This window comes from Grus americana, chromosome 23, assembly GCF_028858705.1.
Source record: "Grus americana isolate bGruAme1 chromosome 23, bGruAme1.mat, whole genome shotgun sequence".
NCBI classification, from domain to species: domain Eukaryota; kingdom Metazoa; phylum Chordata; class Aves; order Gruiformes; family Gruidae; genus Grus; species Grus americana.
The window spans coordinates 4,295,829-4,317,115 of record NC_072874.1 but is presented as its reverse complement, the minus strand read 5'-3'; the positions used below and the strand labels follow the sequence as shown (position 1 = coordinate 4,317,115).

Sequence of the window (21,287 nt, the reverse complement as noted above, 5' to 3'; positions counted from 1 at the left end):
AATTGTCATTATGTTATAATAAATGCTTTAAAATCAGAAAATTTGAAATATCCTACCTTGCCTTCGCGGGGCCTTATGTTGGGCTTCTACAAAGAGAACGGGCTGTTCCAAGTGAATCTGGTTTTGAGCTGGTTGCCAACTGGAGCGCTCTGGTGTTCTCTGCAAACATCTCTGTGGTTGGAAGGTCTCTTCATCCCCTAGTCGTAAACTGAAGTACTGCTAATTGCGGGGTTTCCTTTTGTTGAAGAACTTACTGCTTAACTCTTAATCTTTTCAATACCTAGAAGTCTGAACTGCGTGTAGCTGTACAGGGCATTCTTTCCAGCCGAGCAGGAAAATAATTCTTTATGTTTTGTGGTAACTGCCACGTAAGCTGCTCTGTAGTTACTCCGCCGTGCTATCTTACTGCTAACCGGTGAACTTCCAAACCTCCTTACATCTCGGATACGCCGAATCCACTGCCCTAACATCTGTGCCACTTGTTACTTCGTGCTGGTACCACAATGCGCTTTGCAAAGTATTGATGCTTTCATTTTTGCTACAAACCTCTAGTATTTTCCTTTATCCTGGTCTGAAACCTACTTGCTGGTCAGAACATCCCCTCTCCTCCATACTTGTAAAAAAATTGTTAGAGAAGTTTTTAACACCCTTAGATGATCTGCGTCTTGGTTACGCGAGGGTTCTGCCCGTCTCTACGTATGTTCGTTGCTGCAAGATCTGAAACTCTTGCTGCATCTGAGGTGTTTCCTGCTGGATGTGCCCTCGTGCTGGAGTTATTGGCCTGTTGGGCTTGACTTGACATGCAGGGCTCATCTATTTCTCCTTAAGCAAATAGAGGGTAAGGGATGCTAAAGACGGTAAATCCGACTAATTAGTTCTGTAAATTAAAAGCTAAAGAGCAGGCACTGCTGCGCTGCAATCCACGGATGTTTAGTGGTTAGAAGAGCCACAAATCTGCATCTCCAGCTGCCAGAACGCCTTAAGCTAAAAATAAGTTTTTTCTGTTAAATCGTAATCATTTTACATGGAAAATCGTCTCTGTGTATCTGCCAGGAATGTGATTTATGCTGCCGGGTGCGTTTAAAAAGCTGGCCTGTCAGGTGGTCTTCACATTAGCATGTGTTTTGTCCTGTTTGTTTGAGCTTACAAAAACGAGACCACCAGTGTTCGACAGAAACAAGACTAACACGGAAAACTACCCGATGATCTCCTGTATGCAGTAACGTGTGCTTATTTCCCAACTTAGCATCCTACTTTAAAGCGAGCTGAAGAATTGAGAATTGAAAAAAAATCTGGGAACGCACGACGACACTTCCCTCTTGCAGCTGAAGATGAGGAAAGGCCACGGGTTGCACTATAGGTGAAAACACAAGTATTAAGTGTAGAGACAAACTACCGTCAGAGCTCGGTTGCATTCCTGGGCTGCACTCAAGGAATTTGGTTTTCGTCCGCTGTTCTTCAATACTTCTCAGATGTCGATATCTTGAGGTGACGTTTTGGATGGGAAAGCTGGGATCCTGGGAATGGTCAAACAGCCGCATCGCTTCATTTTAGGTGGTTACTGTGAAAGCTGCGCTAGGCTGTTAGGCAGCGCTGGGTACGTTGGATGTGTCCCGTACTTAGAATAAGACACGAAAGCTTTTTGTCTTTCTGCTAATTACCCCAGTTCTGAACATTCGCTGTCAATTTACGTGATAATTTTTCTTGTTCTGCTGTCTGACACTTTTCCCACCTTCATTTTATCTGTCTTACAGAAAAACTTGACTTGCACAAGAGACGTACAATGAACCAGAAGCCTGATGCAATATGCCGGAGGAATCTCTTGCTCGGAGCTGCAGCTGCTTATATGTGAAGGGGAACGGCCGCATCCAGGATCCAGAAAGTCGCCGCCGAGAGCAGAAGGGCGCATGAGTGGGTTCAGCGCTCCTTATCAGGCCTTGTAGAAGTAGTTGTGTACCAGTATGGTCTAAATCCATGGAAAATTAGTGACTATACCGTTAAATTGTTTCACAGTTTATTAATTTCAGCACAAATTGCCTGGGAAATAGACCCAAACTTCTGTTATCATTTATTTGCCTCTTAATAGGTAAGATTGCAAAGAGTGGCTGAGTTCTTATCGGTGCTGAAACCTTGGGCAGGCTTCCAGCAGAGCCCGTGGATGATTCCTGTTTTTCTAATACTTCTCATTTTTGCCGGGGTGTTTAGAACATCTCGATTACTGAGAAGCGATAGAGCGATGTCTCTGGACTCCCCAAAGCAGTGTGACAATTAAAACCCAGTAGAAGTTAACGTGAGCTAATCGCAGGCCAGTGGGTCACTTACCATAATCCTACAGAACCGCCTTTACCCCAACTGTGTTTTTATTTTCAAATGAAAGTGGATTGTCAGGCTTAAAAAACCGTATGAGAGCAAGTGAACTTAGATGTGTTGAGAGGATTCTCCGAGAATGACGAACTCCTGTCCCTGTTCCTCCTACTGCAGTGCCCTTGGATTAACAGTTTGGAGTTTCAGGATAATTTACTCCTGCAGCAGTTTTCATCTTGCATTCACAGAGCTCAATTATATTTGGAAAAAGTGACAGGTACTTCTCCCATCTGCTGAGCCCTGCCCCGGGTGGGTATGAAAAGGAACAAGGAAGGAAAATGGACTAAATTTCAGTGAATATTGAGTTGAAGGATCATTTGTGTCAGAAGAATCACCTGCCTCGATGGCACAGGGATTTCATTGTCCCTAAATCATCCCGGATATGGTAATACCATACCCAGGGACTAATATTGCTGACTATAACTTCTGAGAAATGGGTCCTTAACGGAGCTATAGTTAAACTCACAATTTACAATGCGAGTCTGTCCTCGCTGGCGAGGGAGGGGAAGGAGATGGCACAGGGGGAGCTGATCTGAGTAAAGTTTGATTGAGGCTAATGAGGAGCAGATCCCACCTAATAAAGAGCTCTAGTAAGCTGACATGAGGAAGACTTCTGATGTGAAAGGCTGGGCTTTTTTTTAAACTATTTTGACAATCATTTTGGTTTTTAACCATCTCCTTGCAAAGGGAATGGTTAGGGTGCCAGGAAATCTATAGCGTGACAGAAGAAATAGCAGTGGAAAACGTCAGGGGAAACTTCTGAAATGTGAGGTCTATTAAAACGCATTAAAGCCTCCAAACAAGAACATGTTATCGCCTTAGGTGCATAAAACCAGCCTGGAGAAAGTGCTAAGAAAACGTAGAAGGAACGGTCCCGCAGTGGCCGCGGATGACCCAGAGGTGCGGCATCTCATCGCTCCACCTTCCAAAGCACCTGCAGGTACTGGAAGACTTTGCATTTTGCTACCGGATACTTAAACCCCAAACTTTCTACGTTTCCCCTTCTAAACAGATTTGATAGCGGATTTCATTTTATCTCACTCAATTATACCACTGAGTTTACTTTTGGATTTTTAATAAATTTCCCTCCAGGCAACAGCTCTTCCCTGCTCTCAAGCTTGTAGGTTGTTGTTGTTGTGTATACAGCAAGAGAGGAATTACTATTAGATTACTATTAATCTAGATACGCTAGGTTACTATTTTAGCATTGCCCAGACAGGAGATCTTGTGTGCCTTTATTCTAATAAAGTGGTATCTCGGTTGCTTATTGTTGATGGAAATAAATGTTATCTAAGTAGAACTGAATGTACATATATGAGGGGTTCTTAGTCTAGCCTGAGGACTGATTGTAAACTTAGGCAATTAAATTAGTTTTTCTTGTAATTTCCTTCTTACTGGAGATAACACCAGAGATTGTTAGTACGCTGCGGGTGTTTGGTGAATAGGTTTTGTTGGACCGCAGCCTGGTTCGAGATGCCCAGGTTTCCCAGCCACGCCGTGACCAAATTAGCTTCCTTGTTGGCAAGCCCTGCAGAAATCAAGGAAGGAAAATTCCATCGATACCGAATTCATTTCTCTTGCAGGGTTGCAAAATTCAACTGGAGCTGAGGCACGTTGGCAGGGAACGGCTGGATTTGGCAACCTCGCTGTACCTCCTCACCACGGCTCAGTGGATTTGGGGATTTGGGTAGCGCTGGTTTATCTCATTAACCACCCGCTTTGATTAACAGCCTGTTCCTTCCCTTCGCCACACGGTGGTACCAGGAAACGCAGAATCGGTGCTTGGAAGGCGATAAATGGCAGGCAGCGTCCAAATGCAGCGCAAGCTGTCGGGGAACAAACTTGGGGGACTGGAGCCCGGTTCATCGCAATCTAACGTGTGTTATTTGCTTCTAGAAAGCGGGAGAAGCGCTCCTCCAGCAACCTCCATCGCCCGGCTCTTCCGCCACCTCCGGAGGATCAATAATCGCCCGAGCAGTGTGAGTCTCCTCTGAGCATCTCTAACGTATCATACAATCGCAGTATGCGAATGCTTTCCAGTTTTTGTTACGTTTTTGCTTGAAATCCAGAAAGAGTGCTCAATTCATCATCAGTTTACAGGCGTAGCCGACATCTCACAGGAACCTATCTGTGGTATAGCAGGTCTTTGAACTTAGGCTTCCCAAATTCTATTTTAAGAATCACTGGACCGTTCCTTTTCTTCCTCGGGCAGTGCTGTGACACATGGCCTGAACATTTAAGCCTAAACTAGAGCTGTCACTATCCATCTCATCTGTCCTCAACTAGGGAAGGGATACTTTATCTTAAACCCAGATTTAAATAGGTATCATATAAGCCTGGTTAGTTTTAGGCTTGTTGGTACAAACTACTTATATTGGATTTGCTGAATTTTCAACCTGAGATTACAGAATAGATGGTATTGCTCAACGAAATAATAATTTTTTTATTGACAAGCTTCCTGCGCTTTTTGTCACGGCTCCTTTTGCTTTTGGATGCCAGTATTCTGAGTCTGCGTGCTTTTTCTCTACAAGCTAAATCTAGGAAATCAAAGTGTAATATTTGCGCTAATTGCCAGTGCTCCTTAAAAGCCTGCCTAGCGTGATTTTTCTGACGCTGTAAAGCTCTGTGCTCAGTTTGCTAGCCAGCGACTTTGACCAGCATTGCATTACAGAATCCCATCCTATAACCTGTATTGGGCTGAAGCAATACCATCGATTGCGGAGAGCCTGTTTTCCTCCACCTTTTACATCATGAAATACCTTACTCGTTGGGTTATCACCTTCTAACACATGCTTTCCATGTTTACCTTTACCGAGGAGCAGTGTGTAAAGCTGGAAAGGAAGTGGCTGCTTCCCAGAGTTGGCGAGATTGCATGCGGAGCACTTGACACCCTCGTGATACTTCCTTGCAGAGGATGCAAAACGGAAAAATGAGCTCCTGGTAAGCCAAACTCATTCCTTTTCTTCAGTTCTCAGTGCCTGCTTGGGGCGGGGACTTATGCATTTATTGGGGTAGGGATTTATGCATTTATTGGGGCAGGGATTTATGCATTTATTGGGGCAGGGATTTATGCATTTATTGGATGAAGTAGGCAAAACACCACCCAGAATTATAGGGAAAAGGCAGAAGGCAGAGATTTCCAGTCGCAAGTATAAATGCTGTGGCATGAAGATGTAGCAAACATTGAAACCAAATGTTTCAGGGACATCTGAGTGTGCACTGTACTGAAAAATATGACGTAGATTTTATTCACATGTCTCCATTAAACTGTCCCTGTCACTACGCCCCACTAGTTCCTCGATAACAAACCTACAGTGATTATTCAGTGATTAGCAAAATGAGCAGACCATGGTTCTTATCCGTTTGCAGGGGAATGCTTTGGGACTTTGGTTTATTGATTAACTCAGTGCATGAGCAATTTCTATCAGGAAAGCAAGGATGAGCCAGCTTTAAATTGAACTTAGAGTTTGGGGGTGGGGGGGATGGGGAATTGGGAATGCTGATGACTCTTTCCTCCTGTCGTTCACAGAGGTGGTCGGGCTGGCTGGCCCACGGCTGCCTGAGCGAGCAGACTGAAGTGTACCGGCCCCAGGTAGGTTACATTCTATACGGTGCCTGGCTTGCACACATGAGTAAACAGATTGTTTAAGATAAAACGCCCCAATGTCATCCCAAGGTCCTTCTCACATGCCGTGTGCTTGGGGCCGGGTCCGTGCGTTCGCTGCCTTTGTGCACCAGAGCGGTGAGAAGTGCAACAATTTATTTTTTGAAATCAAAGGCGTTGGGTTCCTGCCCGGTATGAAGAAACGGTGTCTGAGCAGGTAGCTCATTACACAACCAGACACAGGTGAAGACAGAACTGTGGCTTCTCTGCACTTGTGTGCAGCTAACCCAGCAGCAGTTCCGTGCACAGCTGCCTTATGTAAGTCTCCGTGCAATACCGGGCTTTCCTCGCAAGAGGGATTCTTCCAGCGTCGCCACCTCACCCACGCTCAGGTTCTGCAGATTTTTTTGCATTTCAGACACAGTTCCCCTCTTACACTGGGAGGCAAATAACTCCATTTTCCCCGTGACTGGTGCTAAGAACTGTGCTAAGGACCGTAAGAGGTAACTAAGTGATGCTCTGGGTAGGCTGGTTTACCCTGTTCTTGAGCCGGACTGGTTTGCTTTCTGACACAACCCTTTCACTTCACTGAACGATTCATTTCTAAGGCCATAGTGATGCTATTTAAAGCCATCCATTTCTGTCTGTAGAGTGATGATATTTCAACCCATCCATTTCCGCCTGTATCCTCTTCCAAAACACTTCTGTCAGCAGGCGAGCTTGTGCCAGAAGTGAGCTGGTGATCCATTTGTCCGTTGGTAATCAACTCCCTTATTAATTTCCAAGGACTTGGCAAACAGCTGCCAAAAAACTGTTTTCCATCTCTGTTGATCAATATTACCTTTCAACAAGTATATGGTGTTATGAGTGTTAACAGCTAATAGCACTGTGTTTCTTGTACTATTTTAAGGACTGTAGCATACCCCAGAGTCCTTATATTCGAGAGAAGACTTTTGAGTTAAATAACATTACATCAGATGTTATTTATTATCCATTTCCAACACACTGACCCTATTTCCACTGTATCTTATGCTGGCCTGCTGCCACTGGATATTTATCTCCAACATTATGTTAGTGGATTCTTATGGTTGAGGGGGAAAATGATTCTGCGCAGACTTTAAATAGACAAATAAATAAGACAGCAGGTCTGGCCAGGACTTTCTGAAACCAGGTTGTGAGCAAATACCTGATTTCTCAGAGGAAAAGGGTGGAAGGAGTCATTACCTACCGTGCAAGTCTCATTTTTGCTGTCACTGAAGTCAGTGGCAAAATTCAAACCACTTTCCAGAGTTGGAACCTTTTAAAATGCTCACTGCCTCTGGCAAAACCTTTATTGATATAAAGCAGCGTGCACCGAAGCTTTTATCTGTCTATTGAGTGCCCGTCGCCGAAGTTCTTACGTTGTGGATTGCTTTTCCTCAGCGGCTGGAGACACACGTGCGAGCAGAGACGGGAGGTCCCACCAACGGTGAGGACATGTCCCTTGAGTGCTCTGGGTGCTGGAGGTTTCTCTGTGCATTGAGCAGTCTTTGCTTATTTTATATTTTTTATGTGCTTATTTTATGAATTCTTAAATGTGAATGTTGGGACACGTTTCTTTAGAAAAGAAGTTTAGTCCCCAGTGGTACGAACCTTGCCGTCTGAGCAACGCTGCCCTCCCCTCTTACAGTGACAGAGGAAAGGCACAGCCGCAGCGTAACAAAGAAATGGGTTTGATCACGCCAGTGCCCACAAAGTTCAGCGGAAGAAAGATAAAAGTAAGCTTCTTGCTTTTGATCTTAGAAATTATCTTTTCTGAGCAATTCTGGAGTATGACAATGAAATGGCAGCAGCGCACAAGAATCAGCAGGTGGATTTTTAGCCTGCTAAGGGAAAAACCCTTTGGGCTGAACTTTTAATGCCTGTACAGGCACTAGAGAATAATTCTGAGAGAGGATTTTTCTAGTTGAGGATCGAGTGGTTCCTCCCTCATCAGCAGAGGAGTACTCTAGGTTAACTGGACAAGAAATGCACCAAGCCTCTGCTCAGAGAGCCAGAAAAGGCCCAGCTGGACAGTCCTTACGTTGCTAATATGAACCCCAAGTGCCTCTTTTGGAGAGAAGAAGGTCTAAAGAGCAGTCTCTGAGCTCCCTTCCTTTACTCATCATGAAGGAGAGAGGAGGAAAAGAGCAATTTAAAAAGCAGAAACAAAAAGTTCCTCCACCGTTAGCAAATTCTCTTCTGCTGTCAGGTATTGATCCTGTCCCCGGGGGAGCAAGGAGGGTGGGTATGATGAAACAGTCAAGCAGCAAAGTACTACCCTTGTATTTCTGCACCGTTTTATGGTGTGCTGAGACATGCAACGCTGCAAAATATCTCAGAGCCTCACTAACTCCAGAATCTTTTCTTTTTTGTAACACTGATGAGGGACGGAGGGGTTTTCTTTTGCCAGGTAGTCGGGTTTCTGACATCCCTGAACTTACTGTGCCTTTTATTCACTCCCCAACAAGGAAACCATTGAGCACCATGGACGTGTATCTGTACCTGACCACGCAAGCCGCCCGACTTCTATCTGTGCTGTGGTGCTGCCTCAATCAGCATCTGAACTAGAGGAAACAAGTGTTATTAGAAGAGAAGTTGGAGACCTGCTTCTCTCTCCCTGCATGATGAAGATACCTCTTCCCCACACTTCTCTAGAAAATTGTGCTTGTATTATGTCTTCCTATGTAAAACAATTGGTCACGAGGCCAAAATACTCCCAGTAAGGATTATTTCTCATATTCTGGAAGTTTATTTCTCTGGTTATTTTTGTGATGTGGCTTTTCAAGCCCGGATGTGTGCAACAGCCTCTGTTTTGTCAGACTGAGAAATAAAATACTGCCAGTATATCAGTCTTCAACAAATCAGAAATAAAGTTTGCTTCTTCCCCTAAGAAAAATCAGTTACTGGGGTCTTTAGGCTTTTCCTCCGGATTTCTGAAATTCACTTCCAATTCTGAAATTTTTTTGTTGGTTTGTGGTTTGGTTTTTTTTAACCTTGAATGACAGCGTCCCTAACTGTGCAATGGGGTAATTAGGAACGGGTATTTGTGTGTGCCCTCTATTAAGCAGGACGAGACTTGTTCAGTTGCATGACGTAGGCTTGAGACCACGAACACTGGAATGACATTTTCCTCTCGCCGGAGCTGGGTTTCTGCTGAAATGAGGTTTTGTTTTCCCCTTCCCTGTCTGGAGAAACTGGGACCTCTGCACCTCAGTTTGCTCTGCAAGTAGCACAAAACTAAGGACATCTATTTGTATCCACTTAAAAGCCCCATCACTTGTTTACAAGTTCTTAAACCTAAAAAACCCATAAAAACTGACTGTACTTAGCCCTGTTGTTTACTCAGCTTTCTCCCTGGCTAGGGGACAGTGAAAACAGGCCCGGCAGTTTCACTTCTGTTTACAGTTTCTAATAGTTTTCTCTTTCATGTTATCACTCCCTGGCATAGCACTACGCTGAAACAAACTACAAACATAGCTGTATGCTAATTAAAAACCAAAATGTGCCAGATAACTCGCTCTAAATAACTTACCACCTGGGCTGCAAACCTGCTTTACAAATTAAAATTAAAAATAAAGCAATTCCTTGTATTTTATATGGGTTTTTTTTTTTTAAAAGCCTTTCTCAGGTGTAGTTTGAGCCACACTTGACCTCTCGTTTTTCCTTTTGAAACGGGGAGCTGAAGTCACTGGGGCCCGCAGAGTTCTGCCCGGGTGTGCGTGCAGCTGGCAGAGTCCAAGTCCGTAGCAGCTCGTCGCGAATCCTAAAAGCTGAGGGAGAGCGAAGGCTGAATGGGCTGTGAAAACAGCTCCTCTGAGTTCCTAGGAAATAGCTAAAGGTTAGGGCAGCACCACGGGCAATTGGGCAGAGTATTATCAGGCTCGCATAGTTTGAATACCGAAAAAGCAAGTCACCTCCCACTCTCCCCTCAGATGATGTTAAAAAGGAGATGTCTGGGTTTGAAACAGATGATTTTTCTCCTTTTGTTTGGCTGTCAGGGGTTGTGTTCTGCATAGGAACAGGAGCAGACCACCGCTCGTTTATTTGCATCCAGGAAAGGGAAGGTAACTGATACAGGAGACCGGCAGCGATTGTATCCATGACAACCAGCAGATATGGCCTCGCTGCCTCGCAGATTCCCCATCGCCTCCCCTGCCTTCCCAGGGCGCATCCCAGCTCCGAGGCGTCCCTCTCCTCAAGGCACCTCTTGCCTGCGGCTCAGTGTTCCTGCGAGATAGGTGCAAAATTCACTAATTAAGCGCATTTCCCGGAGCCAACAGCCGAATCGATTCTGCTAGCTAAACTCTTCCCTGGCTCGAGCTGTCTGTGCTTCAGCCAGGGGCTCCCCGGGAGATGTTTCAGAAGATCCGGTCTGTGGAGGGACGGTATGGTTTACAGTAATACCACGGAGAAGCAGGGTGGGCTTAGCAGACCGATAGTTTGCAGAACCAGCAGGCAAAACGCAATATATTCTGCAAAAGAAAGGGTTTCAGATACGCTAGACACCTTGCGCAGCTCGCCGGCGTTTCTGAAGGTAGCTTGATGCTCGCCTTTGCGGGAAGTACGGGCAGAGGTTAAAGGTGTTTGCTCTATGAATAAGCCTTTGGTCCGCACAAACCCCGTTCGGGGGAACGAGAGCCGTGCTCCCCAAGGAGCTCTTCATCCCGCTGCCTGCTGCGGTGCGGTTTCTGCATTCCGACCGCTGCCTGGACCTGCCTTGGAAAACACTGGCATTCGAGGCAGCTGCAATCGCGCACGGTGCTAAGGAACGGAAAGAAATCTGTTGGAAAAGCAAAAAGCAATTCTGCTGTTAAACACAGCCAAAGTTTCTCATTTCCCGGCCCCTGCTTTATATCTGCAATGTGATGTTTGCACCACGCTAAGGAAAAATGTGTCCCTGGGATCAAAACAAGGTGATCTATCATCTCTTCCTTCGTAGCGGCAAAACAAAGCAGAGGAGGCAAGGAAATGAGAGGGTGAATTGAGAGCCGGCGATTAGAAGACAGGATGTGAAGTTCAAGTTCTGCCCTGACAACCTATTGAAAACGTGACTCAGTTTCCCTGTTAGGACAGCGAGGATAACGATGAACTCCAGACCTGATTAGTCAATGTTAAAAATACAAAGAGGGTTGCTGTGAGCTCTAATTAAACGACTGTCTTAGCATAAACACAAAGCAGATTACACGATTCTGTAAATTGCAGCAGGCGTTTGGGACTCGGCTTTGCGAGTTCTCGTGCCTGCAAGCTTTTTTGCATTTCCTCGGATGTGTAAAAGCAGCGTAGCATGAAGCAGGCAGTGAAGGAGAGATGCTCCCTGGTAAAAAGAAAGGCTACGGTGAGCCAAGGGAGCGCTGAGTTACTGTAGGGTTAGGTGGAGAATGGTTTGGGCAGCTTTTGGTATAATGAGGAAAAATTGGATCTGGTAATGTGGATAAGGACGATAACGTCCGCTTTGGAAGTGCTTCTCTGGGGCTAACTGGCTTAACGAATGTTGTCGACCTCCCTGAAAAGGAAAATGTTACAAACCAAAAGCCAGCCAGCTGCAGAGGCAAAACCGTCTGCAATTGGATTTGAGGAGGATTTAATGTTTTTAAAACCAAACTAAACCCGCAGCATTTTGAATTTTCACCAAGTGCGCTGGTGACAAAAGGACCATCCAGCTGAGCTGGAGTCTCTGTTTGCCGTAGCAGCAGCTCTCCCCAGCCTGCAACTGTCTCAGAAAAATGCCAGTATATATGTTTTAATTACCGTATTTAGCCATGACACTCACCCAAACAGCAGGCTCTGCTGTTCAACTCCAAAGAACACTTTTTGTACCCTGCTTTCAGGATAGGGGCTGCTTTTTATAGCTGTTCTTCGACTAGGAGACAAACCCTGGGGGAGAGCACTACCCCATTTCTCTTACCCAGACATCCTGCCCTGGACTTACCAGTCACTCGTGTGCCACGTTTCACGTTCTGTTAATCACGATTTAGCGTTATCTGGTGCAGGAATCAAGGGGAGGTCACTCTGGTAACAGCGAGCTTCTATCAGCAGATGAATTCCTTCTCTTTGAGTCCTGGAGCTGGGGATTGAGAGACCTTAGCTTGTCTACCCAGCACTGTCGCTGAGTTATCTGGGCTTTTTTGGGGGTGATAATATAATATTGAGGATACTATAGAGCCGCCTCAGCAAAATCCTCTCCTTTAACAAAAGTAACTGCAGGGAATAGTCATGCACGAGTCGTTTGTGGTCTTCCCAATGTCTTTAATTTGCTGTTTTATTAAAAGAAGCGGGCAGGATAATTTGGTAGGTTTATTTAGGTGCAGCGGTGCCCGTGGGTTTAAAGCCGTCTTTTTCTTCCAGCCTAAAGAAGTCATTGCTCCATAAAGCTTCATAATTTCTGTCTTTTGTCAAGTTCACGGTCAGCCTGCCTGTCTCTCTGCTGTGAAATACGAAGGACCTTCTGCACCTCGGTAGACCTGCCAGGGGACGGAAGCAGCACCAGCGGTTCCTGTCTCCCATCCCTCACCGAATTGCAATCGGCCTTGCTCTGCTTTTCAAACGTTGCTCTGGATGTTCCCGTTAACCTTTCACTGGGACCTTGAAAATGATGATTTGCTTTCCTACTAGGTACTGTACCACCCTATAACTTTTCAACACTTCGAAATTAATTTCTTTTATTCTTAAGATCATTTTTTTTACTGCTTATAATAACAGTCGTGACCTTGGAGTCAGAAATTTCCCAGGAGTTAATGACCAGCCTGACTGAGATTACCCCCTCGGCCGCTGCAGGTAACTGCTCAGCACCTCATCCTGCCTGACTTCCATGCCTAACCCTCCTTGGAAGTTGGGAGGCATTTGGTGGGTCACCTGATGGGAAACGGCCTTTGCGCCCGGCATTACAGCTTAAACATTCCCTGTGGGCTTGTCACCCAGGTGGGAAGCTCCAAGTGCACCAGGATGCGATGTCCAAAGGTTGGGTTCACGGGGCATCTCATTTTATTCTCCTTCTAGAAAGGATGCGGAGAGCACTGTCCTACCCTCACCTCCCTCTGCGTTCCTACCCTGCACCCATCCGACACGCACACAGAGCGGAAGGAAAGGGAAATGTGTTTTGCAAACAAATGAAGAAGGTAAATGGGATGCCGGTATTGACATCATCGTGTTATCGATGCCATTTAAAGCAGGTTGCAGCAGCTGGAGGATGGATGTAACCAGACGGCATGGCGTGTACCAGGCAATAAGGGGAAATTACGGACAGCTTTGGAGCCGAATGAATAGCTCTCCACAAGATCTGCTTCAGTTTGCTCCGACAGTAAGTGACATGAGTTTAATTGGCTAGAACAGGACCTCACTTAGCACCAGTCGGGTGGATTTGTGTTATTTAATGCCTTCATCTGGGGCTCCAATGCTTCTGGCACGGAGGGGGGCTCCGAGCACAGGACGTGGAGACAGCAGTTCCCAGGCTCGGCTCAAACACTTGCTGTCAGCTTGGGAATTTTCTACACTCGATTCCCCCATGTGCAAAAAAGATGACAGCTCTAGCCTAAATCACAAGCAGGTCCTGATGATGACTTACAGATTAGCTTCAAGTGCTGTGAAGATTTTTTGAAGCGCTGGGCTTTGTCCTAATTTGGCTTTTTCAGAGTTCGCTGCCCTCTCTGAAGAGGTTCTGGGCTAAGGGCTGTACACCCCCAGCTTCCTGGGAGAGTCACCCCCAAACACAAAACCCCAGCTGTGTAGGCTTTCACTTAGGCTCGTTAAATATTTCCAGCCACACCTTGATGAAGTCAACCCTTAGCAATGCACCCTTTTAAAAAGATTTTTTTTTTTTTTAAATAATTTTATAATGAAACATGAAAACATGGTGCTTTTGGGGTTTGGTAAAATGTGAGTAGAAGAGAACTTTTTCCTGTTTGAGAAACGTAGGAGGTGAGAATAGCCAGGAATTATGAACACGTGTGCTTAAGGCACCTTCCCTCTGAGGATCTCCAAACACCGCAGAAAGGTGGATGTGTTTTTTTATCCATGTTTTGTAAGGAAGGCTGAGGGGCACTGCAGGTGGTGATGAACAGTGAGTCATTGCACATCTCAAACTTGGAATCCGGATTTCCCAGAGCAGTTTCCTGCTTTCAGCTGCAGTTTGAATTGTGTCACCGAGTTTATCGTCACCACCTCTTCTTCTGGTGATGCTGTGCAGCATTGTGTGTACAGTGATACAGCTGGACACTCCTAGAGGGGAAAAAAAAAAGACCTTTTCCAAGGCATGGAAGAGCGGGACACTCGGTGCCGTGTATTTTTCAGTAGATGTTTGGTGTTCGGGTGTTCTCGGTGCCTTGAGGATTCCCTCGGTAGACACGACCACGCAGTGACTGCCCCTCTCACCTTGCGAGGAGCGAGCAGCACCCTACCAGCACTTTGAAGTTCTGTTTGCATCCAAAACTGATCAGGGCAAAATGCACAGGGAAGGGTGCAGCTGGCAGGGAACCCATCATCCCTGAGCCCCCCTGCTACCCACGCAAGCTGCCTGTGGCATCCACGCGCGGCTCATCATCATCATCATCACCATCGTCCCTTAATAACCCCGCTGCACCTCGGGATGGGTTTGCTGGAGGTCCCCTCGCCACGGCAGCACCACCACCACCTCGACTTCCCCCGGGAACCCGCGGGGCCCGCACCCCTCCCGCCCCGCAGCTCGGCGGGCGGAGCCGCCCCGCTCCGCCCCGCTCCGCCCCGCTCCGCCCCGCCGCTCCCGGCCCGGCCCGGGGAGCCGGTGCCCAGCTTGGGGCTTCGCTCCGAGCCCAACCGCGCCCTCCGAGCCCCGCGGGGCGACCCGCCGGCAGCATGCCGCTCGCCCAGCTGGCCGAGCCCTGGCCCAACATGGAGCTGGTGCATCTGGACACGGAGGTGAGCGGGGCACCGGCCCTTCCCGGCGAGCGGGCGGGCGGGGCGGGGGGCTCCGCGCCTCCACACCCCCCACACCGGGGGGCTCCGCCGAACAAAGGAGCGTCCGGCCCGGCCTTCCCCCCCCCCCCGCCTCCCCTTCCCCGTTCTCCGGCCGGCGGGACCCTCCCGGCCGCGGGTGCCGCGGTGCCCCCCCCGCCCCTGCGGTTCCCCGGGGAGGGGGGGGAGGTGGCGGCCCCGGGGGTCGCAGCCGGCCGGAGCTGTGAGCGCTGCCGGGGGCCGCCGCCGGCTGCTCCGGGGCTCGGTGTGGGTACGGCAGGGCTCCGGCCGGGCGGGGGCTTCCTGGCCCCGCTGCTGCCCTTGCAGGGTTTGATTTTTCGGGGAGCCGTGAGCAGCGTGCACCTAAATCTCTTCCCAGACAGAGAGGAAAACGGTCCCTGCTGAAGGCCCAGGGAATGAACGTCTCGGCTTTGGGGTCTTTCTCCTCCGGGCTTCCTCGCTATCCGCCTCCCCAGCCCCAGCTGCGCTCACAGGCCTGTGTTTCAAACTCCGATCGTGGTCCTGTGTCACTTTGCTGAATATCCGCTCTTCCCTTCTGCTTTGCTCTTTTCCTTCTAATTAACACCTCCGAGCCAGATGTGCAGGACGGTGCACAGCGTCTGTCCACATCTGCAGGCTTGCATCACAGCCATTTCAGAATAAAGGGACAGCTTGTAGCAGTTTTCGCCCATCGCAGAGCAGCCAGCTGAGGCACTGTGCTCTGGCACTCTTTAGTTAAACATCTTCTCATCCAAATTGGAACTAGCAGCTCTCCTGGAGAAACCAGAGCGATGGTGGGGATTTCGTCCCAGGTGTTCGCTCAGACCTTGGTGCTTTCCCATCATTTTGGCTGGATTCGATGCTGTCACGCTCCTCCATCGTGCCTAGGGATGCCGCGATGGTTAATCGGTCAGATTTGCTCTTTCCTATTTAAAATTGCCTCTTAAGAGATTTCTGCTTTGAGTGGAGGCAGCATTTCACCGTTGCTGCAACGACGGCAGGGAGGTCTGCTGGCGATCGGGAGGTGAGATTGCCTAATTTTCATCGGCCAGATACGGCACGGCTTCTCCTAGAGCCCCCCTCGTGCAGGTGGGGTGCTGGGTGGAGGGTCCGCTTCTGCTGCGGGTGCCAAACAGCTGGCGCGAAGGTGCGGTGGGCTAAGAGCTTCTAAGAGTATCTGCTCTGAAGCATCGCTTGAGTCGTAAGGATGGGTTTGTGCTCGAGGTGGGAGAGGAGGGAAGTCCTGCGGTGACTTGATCGTGATTCCTGAAATCACACCGTGCACCCAGAGCCGGGGTGTAGGTTATTGCTGGGAGACAGAGCTTTTTATTTGTGGTTTCTCTCTTCCTAAGTAGGAAGATAGCCTGAAAAGCTAGACAACGCAACTAGACTTGTAATGGGAGGAAACTAATGCCAGTGCCCAGGGTGGTGAATGCCGCGGGCGAGATTCGTTTACTGCTTAATCCCAGGTCTCCCAGGTGCCAGGCAGGCGCTGTGTCAGCATCACGGGATCTCTTCTGAGCGGAAACGGCCGGGGGGGTCCGGTGTGTTTGTCAGCCCGAGTCAGCTGTGAAGATCCCACAGCAGCAAGGACTGTTTTCCCCAGTGCTTTAGTAACGGGTGGGTTCATTGTAAACTGAAACTTTGGGGGGGACTGCATCTGGCTTCCGAGCTATCCCCTTCCCCCGTCCCACCTTGGCCAGAGCTCTAGGTCAGGGTCAGGAGCGGCTTGCAGGTGATATTTCTGCAGATGGTGTTTCTACATCTCAGGTTCACAAGTGGGACATTAGCGATTTACCTCCCTTTGTTTGGAGGTGAGCAGGTACACGCGCTTGACTCCGGTGAGGAAAATAACACGGATGCTCTTCACCTCTAAACCTGGCTGCCATCGCCTGGGCCAGGCGTTAGAGGGTTCCAGCAGCGTATCTGCAAACAGCAGAGAGGGACCAGGGCTCGGGGGGAGTTTTGCACCTTGAGAGGTTAAAATCACCAAGGGCAGGGGCCCAAGGAGAAAGTTTTCATCACTCCTGGGCAAGGTGGCACCACTGAGAAATGGAGGAGACTTTTCTGGAACGCCTGTTACGTAAATTGCCCTGGGATCGCTGCCATCCAGGTTAGAAACCAGCTTCCTCCAACCTTTGCTTTCTGAGTCACGGAGCAGAGGTGCTGTCACCGTGCTGGTGGAGGCATCAGTCCCATTGTCTGAGGGATTTGGGGTTTTTCCACTGCGCTCTGGGAGCGTTGGCCGTCTGCTGCCAGGGACGAGTCATGGCTGGCGCCCCTTGTCCCAGCACACCGGAGCTCAGCCGGGGACACGCGTGGGAGTGGGTGGCAGTGGGAGCTTGAACTGATCCCTTGCAGGAGACGAGTCCCTCTGTCCTGGGGACTGAGCTAGCTTCATAATACTTCTTTTTTTTTTTTTTTTTTTTTCCCCCCTCCCCCTGTTCTCTCTGCTGCTTATATTATTCAGATATTCCTTACATGGTAGAAGAACCTGGCTGGGGCAGAGTACAAGTGATAGAGAGTGAAGTTGAATGACTTCATCACCGTAGTGATGGATACTGTCATCGGGGCTACGCTTTTCTTTAAACTCTTGTCTCGTTACGCAAACGTACAGCAACACAACTGACGTGGGATTGCACCAAACCCAACCACTTCAAGCTAATTATTTTTTGCCTGTATATGTGTATCATCCTTTATTGAGCAGGAGCTACTCATGAATAACTATCTTTTTCAAGCATCTTAGCTGAACAATGCATAAAACAATGATCAAAAGACAGGGGAGGAAGCCCAGCCACTTTCATCTCCGATATGCCTTGTGCATAGACTCCTCGGTCTGTTTGGGCTATGTGAGTTCTTTTGGAGATCTTTATTTTTGCAGAATCATTTCCTTTCTCTGAACTGCAGTAGGCAAGATCCATAAATTCCACTTAATAAAATGTCTCGTCCTTGTGTCAAACTAGCGGAAGCTGTAGGGTGAAGGGTTTCTTTCCCTACTCCTTCCTGCTTGGATGCTTCACGGTTCAGCAAAGTTGGGTGAAAGAGCTTCTCTGGGTACCTGGTGCCCTCGTGTTGCATGTGGGCATCTCAAAAGTGACTAGTCAAAACCCAGAGGTCCAGAAATAGCAGCAGGCTGCTTTTCTAAGCAGAGCTGTCGGTAATCCAGGATGACTTGTCCCGATGGTGCTAACTATAGAGCGCAGCCCTCGATGGCAGCGGGAGCGGGCACAGTCTCGCATGGTCCTGCCAGGGGTGACACTCGTCCTCGTTTCAGAGCAGAGCAGCACTGGCCTGTTCCGTAAATTGCTCCCTGTGTTGCGGATTATGTGGAATTAAAGGGATTTAAAATGCAAGATGTCCTAAGATAAATATCTCCCAAGTTCAGCCAGGCTGGCAGTTGTGTAACTGAATACACTTGTTTTCCAGTGTACTTTTCCGCACGCTATTAAGAAAACTTATTAGAGCAGCGTGTGTGCAGAAGAGCTTTTGCATTCCTTCTCGGGCAGTTTTAGCTGTTGCTCGCCCAGAGGTGCCCTCGCTGCCGGGCTGTCGCTCCACGTGCCCATCAGATTAGCTCTGTAATCTCCGTTTCCGCTCGTCCCAGAGCAGGGCTGGCTGGAAAGCTGCAGGGACAGGCTGCTGCCCCCCCACCCCACCCCGGTGAGGCTCATGCCGTTGCCTTCTTGTTAGCCCAAACCCTGCTCTGCCCACCAGTTTACGTCGGCTCCTTGCTGCTCGGGGCACCCAAGGGAAGGAGCTGTGCCTCCCTCCTGCAGCGGGGATTGCCTGGTTGCTGCCTGCGGGGAGATCTTCGGGGTTGCTTTTGGAGTAGGACGTTCAGGAGGCTCCTTTCCAACCCCATGAACAACGTGCTGTAAGAGGGTATCTGGCACGAAGGCAAACGCACGCGCACTCGCTAACACGCTGTGCGTGGTATGCAGGGGGAGTGCAGAAATAAACCATTTTAAAGAGGCAAATGTCAAACCGAGAAACCCAGAAACTATTTCAGCTCTACTTACGACGCGGTGAATGGCCGTATTTTATCTCGGGAGGTGATGAGTCTGTAGCCGCGTATTTCCATCCTGCGTGCTTACAAATGGCTCTTGGATTCCATATGAGGGAGTAAGGACTGGTTTTGCTCTGGGGTAGAAGAAAAGCACTTGGCTCTACATTTTGCACTTCTCTCCTTACGCATTTACCTTATGTCAGCTTGAGAACGTGACTCTTTCATCAGGAGCTTCATCCCTCTAAGACCTGCGCACCCTGGAAACCTCCCTTCATGGACACCGTTCTCTTTCCACGTCCCTTCCGTCCCCAGGTAGGATGGTTTTCTCTCAACAGCAGCGTGCAGGACAGGCGTCCCTCGAGGTAGGGAGCTGATGAAATGCAGCGCTCGAGGTCTGGCAGGTCCGGAGGTAGCACCCGGCCTCTCCTAGCTTTTACTTCAAGCTGAAGGGTTGGACAGACCCCGCGCTCACTCGCCACGTGCCAGTCTTCCCAGGGGAGTGAGAGCTTGTCCCATGCATCACCTCACCCCTCTCCGGACACACGCCTTGTAGATCTGTTCTCCAGACCATCAGCCAGGCACTGCTTCCCTCTGTCCATCAGGGAAATTGGACTACTTAAGCTGTTTTAGACATAAACAGCCCTCCCCGAGCCATGGTTTTGATTAGCAGTGAGTTATGAATTGTTGATCAGTGATGGCTGAGCCAGTAAACATAAGTGTCTTTCCAAGTCTGGTTATCTTGAGTGCAGTGTCTCCCCCTCCTTTGTGGAGGCCATACATAAACACAAAATCTTACTTCACTTCTCAGCTATTCTTTGTGCTAATGGCACCAAGAGCTCTGTGTAAACATCAGGGCAGCGTTCCGCTGGAAGAATTGGCTTGCGTGGTAGCGCTATTGCTTTTTTCAGTCATTGGCCAAAAATACTTAGGAGCTTAAGCCCAGTTTTTTAAGTTGGTACTAAGGTGAGATACGGAGCTTAGAGTGGATCCATGTCAATGTTAAGTATCGCAGGGCCAGCGTCTGGCCGAGAGGGAGGTGGTCTTCTCCCCAGCTGGTGTGGTGGTACTCCACGTTGTGGTAGGACTAAGCTGTTCCATGAGATGCTGCAAGCAGCACAGGTTGGGCTGAGGTGGGAGCGGAGAGACCTCAATATGAAGATATATGGAGTCTCTGGACTATCGTCTGTGGATCTGAAAGTATCTGAAAACCCAACTTGTGCTTGAATTTATCTCTTTAGCCTTACACCTTTTATTGTGAGGTAGCCACAAGCAGGTAGCCAAGCAGGTGAGAACCAGCAGTGATGACCTGCTATGGGAAGCAGAAGAGTGTGAACCTGGAAGCACCCAGTGAATGTTGTAGAAAGCGAGTGCAGCATTAGAGGGAGGTTTACAGTAGCCCAAAGCTCCCTCAAGATCAGCAATTGCAAGTTTTGCTTTGTGTTAAAAGGAAGCAAGTTAAATTTGGCCCAAGGGGTTAGTGAAGTCCTGAGACAGATGCCAGATCGATGTCCCCTTGCTTCTCCAGGGAAGGAGCTAGCTTTGTTTCTGTCAGATTCCTGCAAGGCTCTCAAACCCAGGCATTCAACTAAGAATCTGAGGCTGAAATACAATTCCACTCCAACTCTCCTCTTGGACCATAACATCTGCAGAGAGATGAATAAATTTGCCTTGTTCTTTCAACAAAATGGAGGCATTCCATGATTTTTTGGAGCCTGAGACTGCAGTGCAAATAGACGTCAAAGCAAAATCTTCTTGCCCTTGTTTTTCTCCACAGTCTGCAGAAAACCTTTTGTACGTGCTTATCCTGCTCTGAGTATCTATGTCTAAGTAAAACCCACCCGCTTCTGCTCCCGCTGGCTTCTCCGGGCACGCTGCTGTGCCGAACCCGATACGTCCTTGGGCCAGCACAGAGTGTGACCGAGCGGCCCGATGCCGTTCCAGGCGGTTCAGGTCACCCGCTGTGACTTTGTACAGAGCTCCAGCAGCAGAAGCTGGACTTGCAGGCCGGGGGTGGTCTGGAGCCAAGCAGGTGGTGCGGATTTCCTGCAGCGGTATCAGCTGCGATAGGGTAATAAATAACCGATAAGCGTTCATATTAAAGCCAACGTCATTGCAAAATGGCTGTAAACTGCACTCTAGCGCTGATTTAGTGTCTTCGCCTGGTCTCCCCTGCTTGCTTCTTCCAGTAATCCCAGAGAAGCAGTGGAGGGGGTAGCCACGATGGGGGTGCAGGAGGGGTGGGACTCTAGCACCCACCACCCCGGGGATCCACGCCTGAGGAGCGCAGGGGTGCCGTTCTCCCCACAGGTGATGCTCGGTATATAAGCAGCCCTAATTTCAGCTTGGGGGGGGGTGTGGAGAGTTTGA

At 48.7% G+C, this 21,287-nt stretch overlaps 1 protein-coding gene and 1 long non-coding RNA gene across 8 annotated transcripts in view; both read left to right on the top strand.

Moving 5' to 3' along the window:
- The first annotated feature begins 3,971 nt into the window (after nucleotides 1–3,971).
- Nucleotides 3,972–9,511, top strand: LOC129195983 (uncharacterized). 3 transcript variants are annotated; one of them, XR_008574007.1, is made up of 6 exons: nucleotides 3,972–4,343; nucleotides 5,187–5,304; nucleotides 5,894–5,956; nucleotides 6,041–7,436; nucleotides 7,638–7,725; nucleotides 8,458–9,511. It is a non-coding gene; the product is annotated as an uncharacterized LOC129195983 (long non-coding RNA). The 3 variants fall into 3 exon arrangements; XR_008574005.1 differs by having other exon boundaries at nucleotides 7,571–7,725; XR_008574006.1 differs by having other exon boundaries at nucleotides 6,143–7,725.
- A 5,214-nt stretch (nucleotides 9,512–14,725) lies between these two features.
- RPS6KA1 (ribosomal protein S6 kinase A1) overlaps nucleotides 14,726–21,287 on the top strand; it is a 41,524-nt gene continuing 34,962 nt past the window's right edge. For 2 of the 5 annotated variants that reach the window (XM_054802387.1, XM_054802382.1), the window contains exon 1: nucleotides 14,726–14,878. In XM_054802387.1, the coding sequence (XP_054658362.1) occupies nucleotides 14,816–14,878 (63 nt within the window). In that variant the 5' untranslated portion in view covers nucleotides 14,726–14,815. Of the gene's footprint in view, nucleotides 14,879–18,577; nucleotides 19,233–21,287 lie in introns of those variants that run through there. The other 3 variants (XM_054802389.1, XM_054802383.1, XM_054802386.1) reach the window with 2 other exon arrangements.